Below are 9,821 nucleotides of genomic sequence, written 5' to 3'. Positions count from 1 at the left end.
AGAGAGAGAGAGAGAGAGAGAGAGAGAGAGAGAGAGAGAGAGACGGGCGGGCAGAGGACAGGCGGGCGGACAGAGAGGAGAGACCCTTGTCCAGCCCCAGTATAGCTGGCTGCTCACTCTCACACGGAATAAGGAATGCGGCTGACCCGAGGCTCACCCCCTCCCTCAGCTCGCAGCTCAGGACCGACTCTCTACCCACCTCACATCAACACCACTTATACTGTTGCACGCTACGCGTTTGTTGTGACCAGGGACGGAGAAAGTACCAGACACGGCTGAAATGAATATTTTCATCTGTGGGCAAATGATTTTTTGACGCATGTTGTAGTTTTCTTTATTCAAGAGAAAGAAAACCGGTCGGTTTATTTACAGGAGCGGAGTTTAATGCAGCGCGGCACGCAGGCAGGCATCCGCAGCGGACTTCATCGCCCTGATGGAGCCGAATCACTCCGGACTATACCCCCCCCCCCCCTCTCCTGTGCGTGACCGCATTAAGATCAATCTCTGCCAGGCTACACGATAATCAGTCCCAGATAACGCTGATAGAATGCCTCCGCGCGGCTTCCTAATCATTTTTATTTGGGCATTTCGATAGGAAAAAAAATGAAATTAGCCCGCCGTTGGTTGTTGTTGTGCCCGGTCCGCGGGCGCCCGCGCCCCGGTCCCCACCCCCAGGCAGGCCGCGTTTGCCTGTCGTGGTAATTTTTCTACCCTGCCGCGTAAACGAGGGCCGAGATTGCGGGGACGTGATACGGAGCGGGCACGCGCGATTCTTTTGGGACAGGCGGGCCCCGAGTCCCGCAGACAGCCGCCGGCCGGGCGCCGCTCTCCCCGGGGGTCGCCGCCAGTCCACTGCGCGCCAGTCGTTTGTACGGCGAGCAGCAGGTCAGCTGGGCCCGGCGCACCTGTCGGCGCTGATCTCCGCACGTCCACCGTCATCACTCTTTTTTATATCGCCCCATTTCTGCTCCTTGTTTTTCTCTCCGCGCCCCCCACACCATCACGACAACCCTTCCGTCGAGGGCCTCTCCACCCGCGCCAGAACGCCCCCCCCCCTCTCTTCCCTTCCCAGTCCCGGGGACTCTCTTTTCTTTTGCCCGTCGCCTTCCCGTCAAGTACCTGTGAGAACAAAAGACGGGGCCGATCTATGTGTGACAATTGACAGCAGGCTCGAGTGCCTCCCCCTGTCTGCGTTCTATGGCCCACTCACCAACACACGCGCGGAGCCCCCATCCCCTTCAAACAGAGAACCCCAGCCCACCCCCCGCCACAACAAAGGGCCCGACGACGGCGGAGCCACGTTCGAAACCTGCTCGGCGCCTCCTCCGAAGATCGCTTTTAACGAGGGCCTTCCGGACGCGTCCGGGTGGGGCGGGGCGGGCGGGCCCCCTGTCCTGCCGCCCGGGCATGCGCTGCTCGCGTCGCATCGCCCGTCACAATCCGGCTAACTTTATACATGCCCCCCGCCCCCTTCTCGCCCGCCAGACGGCGAGTTTTAATGACTTTCTTTCGCCGGGCTGCTCAGGGGGCTCGGCGGCGCCCCGTATCGGCCGGGCTGTTTAGCGCCATACTCACACTTGACCCGGAAGTCGAGCTGGTTGCTGGTGGACTCGCCCTCGGGGTTGATGGCCACGCAGGTGTACGTGCCGGCCGACTGGCGCGTGACCCGCTGCAGCACCAGCGACTGGTTGGAGCGCAGGATGCGCGCCGAGGCGTTGTGGTTGAGCGGCTGGCCCTGCAGGACAAGAAGGAGAGGTCGGTTTAGAGAGTGCAGCGAGCACGGGGGCAGCACGCCGCCCGTCAAAACAACTGGGGAACCTCGACAGCCTTGAGAGTGCGGAGCGTGCGGGGCGGAGCCAGGGCCAGACGGCGACCCTCGCGGCGCGGGGGCCAGTCTCGAGGGGCACACTGGTAGCTCTCACTCGATTGGAAGGCCCAGCCATCCCAGCCAGCCTCGCCTCAAGAAGATGATTGAATTCAGCCTGCAGCAGCCGACCGACTGGGCCGCCCGGGTGAGAGATTGTCTGTCGACCTTGACCGATGCCGATCGCAGCCAGTAGTGCATGCGTGGGGAGGGTGGAGGCAGCAGAACGGTGCTCGGGCGTGTGAGAAAGTAAGCTATTTTTCAGAGCGTATGTGGATTCTTACTGAAGACACAAGTGTAAGGCGACATTAGATGGCCATCGGAACAAAGATTTTTAAAAAAACTAGCTTTATTTGGAGATACTACATATTTCTTGTCTGAGCCATTGTGAAGCCCAACTCCCAGTTGACGAAAGAAGATATAAAAAGAGGATTAAAAAATCAAAGAATTAAAACACACATTTTGTGTCGGAATATCGCCTTGTTGGGGATTTAGAAACAGCGGAACCCTAGAGACACCAAAACACATAGTTTTCCTAACTAGTCTAAAAAAACTAGCCTAGATCAATATCCAAGGTAGTGCGCAGGTGTGTCACAGCGCCACAGCGTGTCGCGAGACATCACGAAGCCTGTTACGCGAGACGTTGGCTGGCGCACATCTACCTTTTTTAAATGGCCTGATGTATCTTCCAATAACGACAATTGCGTTGCGAGTCAGTAAGAGCAGCGCAGCCACTTCGGCTCCGCACCATTGGGGTATTCTGGGTCGCAAATATTTCTCATTACCTTTCCCCCCTCGCCTCGCGAGGCGAGGCACTCAAGCGAAACACAGCAGGCGAACAATGACAACAGAGCTCGATCAAGCTGTGCCTCGGGCTGCAAGGGAAAAGGGAGAGGGGGGGGGGGACTGAAGTGGCGAAGGGACGGGAGCAAAGGAGCGCGGCCCAGTCAGTCTCTACTCGACCAAAGCGGCGCTGTGCCGGCATCAATCTCACTAGCGAATACTCCTCGGTAACAAACGGGTTCAGTACAACAGCCGAATGCCTAATCGCGATCCCGACACCTACGCACAGTTCAGCAGCAGCGAAGCATCCGAAGGAAAATAAATGTTACTTGAATAAACGGCGTGCTACAAGACTCGAGAAGACTCTGGATAAATCGGGCGCTCAACAACGACCACAACGCGCAAATTGTGCATTTGGGCCAGAAATGTTGCCGAACGGCTGTAGAAAAGTGGGTTATTGCTGATGTCGTTTGATAGTGCATTACCATCATAAAACTATTTTTGTAATTTAATTATAAGCTGGAGTATATAACCGTCTCGCGAGAATGTCGTTTATCGCGATTGGAAATCCTATGATTTAGCAGTACCGGGAAATCGATTTTTTTCTGGCATATCCTTCAGTACAATACTAAGACATTATTTACCGCATACACTGTTAGAAATGCCAACAGGAAATTTCTACGGTGCGCTCTATGAACTTGTCATCAGGTCAGCGACTGTAATTTTGGATTACGGTCCACTCCGAACAGGATGTAATGTAACTTCGCAAACCGTCTTTTCGGACTATTTATGGTACCGTACTTCCTTACAGCATTCTAACAATGTATTTAGGTAGTCTCGGTTCTGGAAACGGGCATTCGGCGTTAATCGGCATGATTTCTTTTAATATCGATAAGACTACAATTGTCCTGTCCATAGAAAATAGGTTTACGAACAATCGGAATCTATCTTCTGAACCGTCGTCTAAAGTCGTCGCGACTGTTTTAAGCGTGTCTGTGGCAGCGAAAGTGCAGGGTTGAAGCGAGTGAAATTTTTAGGTCGGTGGTTGGGGTGGCAGCATCGAAGAGGAAAGAGAATCCATGGAAAACGCATTTTCGTAAAACAACATGTCATAGAAGGAAGCTTGTCAATGCCGGCCACTTTTTCTGCGCACGCCCCCACACGCGCCTTGTGACGCAGTAGCGTGCCCAACAGCCGCACGCGTGGCTCCGACTGCGCACCTGCTGCCGGCGACTCACTCTTGTATTACCGAAGCGTGTGCGGGTAGGCACGTGTGTCGCGAGCCACGCCGCCGTGCCGTGGAATTAAGTGATCAGGACGGGGTTATCTGCCTCCCCTCCACTTCTTTTCTCTCCTCCGACGGGAAATAATTCCGAAAGGCCCGCCCGGCTGCACCGGCGTGCGTGGCTGGCTGCCGTAAGTTTAAACAGACTGGGGCGAGGGGGAGGGGGCGATCCGTTCATTTGTTATCGGCGAGCTGATCGCGGCCGTTCCGCGGGAGGCGCCAGGACAGACGGCTTTATATACTTTTTCGCAAACTTGCATTATTACCGTGTCGTTCCTCAAGTCATAATCCCCTTCGGCCGCGCGGCCTGCAGCCCGTAGACCGTGGCCGGGCCGACCGGCCTATCCACCGTATATCTCGCGACGCGCGCGGCCACTACCGGTTTTTAGGCGGTGAGTTACAAGCCATACCCGCCCACCCCACCCGGGCTCTTTAACATTTTAATCGGCGGTCTTATCTCGGCCCGGGGACTGCAGCGGGGTGGACCTTATTGGTGTGTGTGTGTGTGTGTGTGTTTTTAAGTGTATGTGTGTGTGTGTGTGTGTGTGTGTGAAGGAGGGGGCAACCCCACGGGGATCGGTGCAACAAATCGCGCTCTCCATTACAAGTTGTCGCTGACGCAGGGGCCTGGCCGGGCCCGACCACGACTGCATGTGGGCAGGGCGGGGGCGGGGGAGGGCAGAGAGGGAGGGGCGCCTATTATCAGATTATCTCTACCCTCGTTTGGCGATCTCAGGGTTACAATCAGCTTGTCCGCCTGGAGCAGCAGACACTCCCCTGCTTCCCTGCACACGCCACACTCACACACATTCTCCCCGTTTCTCTGCCTCTCTATTTCTCTCTTTCTCCGTTTCACCATTCCTTCTCAACTTCTACTTGGAATACATATACTTCCCACATAGTCCCATTTCTTTCCGAACACGCTCACGAAAAATTTTGTGCATGCATACCATGGACAAATCACTTGATATTGTTCGTATTGCAAGGATTTTATCTGTAGTGTGAACCTTTCATCCATGGCGCAGATAATCTTGGTTGTGCTGTTAAATTCTTATCCAATTTTATAAGCTATTATTTTCAAATCAGTTATATGACCTATATCCTTGGATCAATATGACAAAACATCAAATTGATTGGAGTTTATTTTCATTCTAAGCTAAGATCAATGTTTACACATTGTTTCTTGTAAGTAAAATAAAAAAATCTGCACAAGCCAAGTAAAAGACGAGAAATGAACATTCGTGTAAATCTGTAGTATGTTGATCGACTCATTCTGCTTCCTAAGTGCAGCTGTCCCGCCGGGGCCGGGCCTGACCGGAGCCCACGCACACACACGTTTACCTTATTGACCTGGAGCACTCACTCTGCGCGCTCCGAACTTGCGAGGTTTGGAGGGAAGGAATGGGGGGTCGGGGGGGGGGGGGGGGGCGAAGGTTTCAGCAACAAATGAGAACGAGGAGACGAAGTTATGTATCTTCAGCAGTAAATCAAGACGGGAGTGCCAGGCACGCCAGAGCAGCGCCATGGGTGTACCCCCTACGATTTAAATGTACCGTCTCTAGTGGGGAGTATATTCATGATGCCATAAATGTACCCCCCTCAGCATACAATCATAAGGGGGGTACATTTCTAAGCAGGCACCAGGGGGAGGGGAGGGGGAGTTACATCCATCGCAAGACTGTTGTAGCAGTTGTAGCCTACCCCCCACCAGTAACGGTCCTTCAAGTGGTTTCAACAATGGCGCGATCCATGTATCCTACCGGTGATGTAGTAAGAGGTACATGGGTGCATCTATCGCACCCATGAATGATCCCCGGGAACTATCCTCTAGAGAACGAAAAATAACTAATTCTTTGCAATACAAAGCTCGAAGATTCTTTAACGCTGACAAGAATATATACATAATGCAACGATTTTTTTTACATGTGGCATATTTAGAATTTCATACTTATTAATTTCATTTCTATTTACTCTACACATTACTATTGTGCATTTATGTGTACGAGATAATGTATTTTTGCGCACAAATTTCACAATTTTTTCTGAAACGAAAAGGTTTAACTGCAAAAACGTTTAGAAACAAACGTATAGTCTGTTGCTGAAGATTAAAGTAGCTAGCTGTTTCACAACCAAACACTAATATCCTTCTCTTGCATTTAGAAGTGTCCCGTGTCTCGGTTGCGGCGCCCGGCACGCCCGGGCTAAATGCCCACCCGTTATCTGTTGGCTCGTGTTCAGATATGCACAGGCCACCTCGCCACACTGTGGCGCACACCGCGTACCGGCCAGACATCGCCAGGACGTCTTTTCCTGCAAGGTCATCTTATTGTCACTCGCAAAATGGGAACACGAAGATTCCCACGGCGTAGCAGCTTCCGGTTTCTTCTGTTTGTTGAACCCCTCCCCTCGTACAAATGCCGATATGCCTCGGTTCTATCTTTGCTAAGGTGGTTTGAAGTTGTTTCACTAGACCAATATCGAATTAAAACGTCTAACAGGGGAGATAATAGATAAAAGTATCCCTATTGGCACACTGGAAATGTCTTCAATGCATCAAGCTGTAAGGTGAGGGTGTTTACAGGTGCGAAATCTTGCCTGCAATATATACTAATCAATCTGAACACCGTGTTCACCTCTTCTTATTCCAAATTTTAGAAATCTTTCCAAAACTGCAAGTTTTTGAAATTTTTAAAGGCCACAGTTATTTCAGAGGCCAAATTTTAGCATTTTTAAGAAGCCGAAAAACTGCGATTTCCAAAAACTTTATGTGAAAGTACCTAGATTATTTTTTAGATCAGAACTTTTTCCAATAAAACGAAATACTAATTATTGCGAGTGTGCATGTGTGAGGCTTGTATAAGTTGGGCCCAGTAACACACGGAAAAAGAGCAAAGAGAAAAATAAATGACAGAAAAAAAGGGGTACAAAACGACGCTACAAAAAAAGAGGCAGTAACCCGATCCCCAAAAGCCTCCGCTGCTTGCGGTTTGTGAACGCTCCCTTGGCGCCCCGCCTGTCCAGCCCCCCAACGACCCTTCAATTCGGGGCGAGTGGGAGGGGGTGCTGGGGTTGGGGTGCCCGGGGGGAGGAAAGAGTGGACGGGGAGGGGGAGCCTGATATACGGCCGGGTGCTTCCTGGCGTATAATGAGCGCGAGCCAGGTACAACATCTGATAGAGGAAGCAAACACTGTCATGCTACGCTGTGCTACGCGGCGCCACGCTGTTGTGCTGTGCATCCGCGGCCGGCCGGCGGGGAGGGCTATACGGCCCCAGGGATCGGAACGCGAAGAAGAGTAGCGTCCGGCACGCACAACAAAAGCAAAAGAGTTGACTTTCTGAGGTTAAAAATTTAACGTCGACCTGGCAGTACCCCGTCAACCTTCGCCTCTGCAAGCTAAGGTTGAGTGAGGTAAGACCCGAGTGCATCGTAAGTGGCGGAACGCGGCGCAAGAGGGTACGGGGCGGGGCGGAGTCAGCTGGGTTGGAGTGGACTGATCATCGAGAAGCAGAGGGAAGAATGAGAAACTTTCGGGCGGAGCTAACCACCACTCACTGCTCGCGCCGACTGGACTTGAGCCGTTGGGGCTGCGAGGCGAGGCTGGGCGGAATGAGAGCCACCCAGCTGTTCTTCATTCACGGAGGAAAACTTGAAGATGGCAGTCCGGCCACTCGACGCGGCGACGGCGACCCAGCAAGGCGGACGGCAGGCAGAGAGCCAGGCGAAGCGCTGCTGTCCACTCGGGGCGGGCCGAAGGGGCGCACGGAGACAATCGCGGGAAACTCAAACGAAATAAGAGGAAACGGGAAAGGGGGGGGGGGCTGCAAGCGCGGTAATGATAGGAATATACAGCAAAATAAAATAAAACGGGACTCGCTCCGAGGCTCGGCGCGGCACGGCTCGCGGGGCTCCGGAAGGAAGCGGCTTGAGCCCCCTTTGCCTTCCAAACACAAACACACGACGCATTATAGAAAAGCGAGAAGCGGGCCGAGCCAGGCCGAGGAGGGGGATCCGGTAGGCGTGCTTCGGCATGCGCGCCGCGAGCCCGGCGAAAAAGCATCCGCAAAACAGATGCCCTATCGATCTTGTCTTCGCCTTTCCCATGCATGACTTCTCGCCCCAGGCAGACGTACGTGTACGTGCGTGTGCTGTGAGGGAGGGAGGGAGAGGGGGTGGCGGAGAGTTGGGGGTTGTAAAGAAGCGGCGCGGCTTTAGGGGTGGGGGGCTCAGGCGAGCGAGCGGGTCAGAGGCAAAGGGTCCAAAGGTAGGGCAGCGGGCGGACCGGGCAGCACCGTCCGTAAGGGAATAAATATGTGGGCGCAGCTCGGCGCAGAGGCGGCGGTCGGGCCCGAGACCGGAGGCCTTCCGAGAAGTGCGTATACTGGTACAGCGCAGGTCGACGCGAAGGGCACGAACAGCGGGCGCACGGCCAGCAGGGTAACGGCAGGGACTCGTCCAGCAGGGGCACGGCACCAGCCCAGCCGGGCGAGTAGGCGTGCATCTCCGCAGCTGCTCGATCGCATCATTTTTCACCAAACGTTTTCGCGTCACGCCATTTTCTGCACCTCCAACCACCACCACCCGCTGCCCTGCTCTCTCCCTCGAACGGGTAGAGGGCCCGGTAGGGAGGATAGGTCGAGGGGGGGGGGGGGCACCATGAATACGGAAACCAAGTCGCGTCGCGAGCGCAGCCGTGGGTGGGGCTCGGGCATCAGGCAGTAATGGAGCCCCTGTCCAGCGACAAATAATGCGAGATGGCCTGGCACACCGACAAAGTAAAGCAAAAACAACAACAACACGTTCATCATCAACGTTTTGGGAACTCAATCATCACACGTTAGCGGCGCCAGTGACGAAAGAGAGGGAGAGCAGCACAAAGAGTGAAATCCTTGACAACAAAACATGACACATTGCGGACCGACCAGCGCGCAAGCCTCCCCCAGCACACACATAAACACACACGCACACACGGATGCATGGGCCGGACTGGGCGTCCGAGCGCCCACGATGGTGAACCAAATTTACGACACGGTGTAATTTGTTTTATATGTTGTCCACAGACCGAGGCGGGGCGGGGCGGGGCCCGGCAGGTCCGCCAGAGCGACCAACAAACATTATTACATTTTAATTGTGTTTGCCGAGCAGCGGGGCAGCAGCGCTGGCAGAAGAAGAAGAGGCGGGGCACAGCGTGCTGCACGCGGCTGCAGGTGCTGCAGGTCGCCTTGACAGAGCGCCTGCGGGTCATCAGGCCGCGACAGGTCCGCACCACCTCGCGTAGACGAGCAGGATGGCACACTGCCTTCACTGCTAATTACGTTTACTGATTTTCGACCCCTTTGTCAGTATTCCTGCTGCTTAAAAACCTTAGTAAGCTAATGAGAACGTTTTCACTTTTACATTACTGACAAAGTTTTCTTTCGTCAGTAAGTTACAAAACTTGCAAAAATGTATAATTATTAGTCACAAATCAGGAGGTTCTCCTGACTGCTGCTTAGAGACGTGCCCTCCTGACTCCTCGAGAGGTACATCTCGCCATGCGGCACAACGTCACCATCCGCCAGAACCACATCCCGGGTCGAGTTTGCTGGCACGCGCGCGCCCCCGCCACACACTTTAACGACGCAAATTTTAGAGACAAAAGCAATTTTTCGTGTGACGGGTCGGGAGCCCGGGGGCCGGAGCACCCCTCTATTGTTTTTCTATACCAACGCACATCGCAGGTCCACGCGAGCCAGGGGGGCCGGGGGCGGGGCTTTGAGGAGGTCGTGACAGGATGTAATGCCGATGATGAAACGGAGAAACACAATAATCGAGTTTTCAAGGCTTAAAGGCAAATCGGGGCTAGGGCCTACGTGCGGCTCGCGCTTGTGGTGTGTGTGTGTGTGTGTGT

General features: G+C 54.0%; 1 protein-coding gene across 3 annotated transcripts in view; it reads right to left on the bottom strand.

The window, feature by feature from the left end:
- LOC113217709 (nephrin-like) overlaps window positions 1–9,821 on the bottom strand; it is a 145,266-nt gene that overhangs the window by 34,011 nt on the left and 101,434 nt on the right. For all 3 annotated transcript variants that reach the window (XM_026437732.2, XM_026437733.2, XM_026437734.2), the window contains one exon: window positions 1,576–1,735. In XM_026437732.2, coding sequence (XP_026293517.1) covers window positions 1,576–1,735 — 160 coding nt within the window. The remainder of the gene's footprint in view (window positions 1–1,575; window positions 1,736–9,821) is intronic.

This window comes from Frankliniella occidentalis, unplaced genomic scaffold, assembly GCF_000697945.3.
Source record: "Frankliniella occidentalis isolate FOCC.00 unplaced genomic scaffold, Focc_3.1 Scaffold46, whole genome shotgun sequence".
NCBI classification, from domain to species: domain Eukaryota; kingdom Metazoa; phylum Arthropoda; class Insecta; order Thysanoptera; family Thripidae; genus Frankliniella; species Frankliniella occidentalis.
This window is presented reverse-complemented; position numbering and strand designations above follow the sequence as displayed.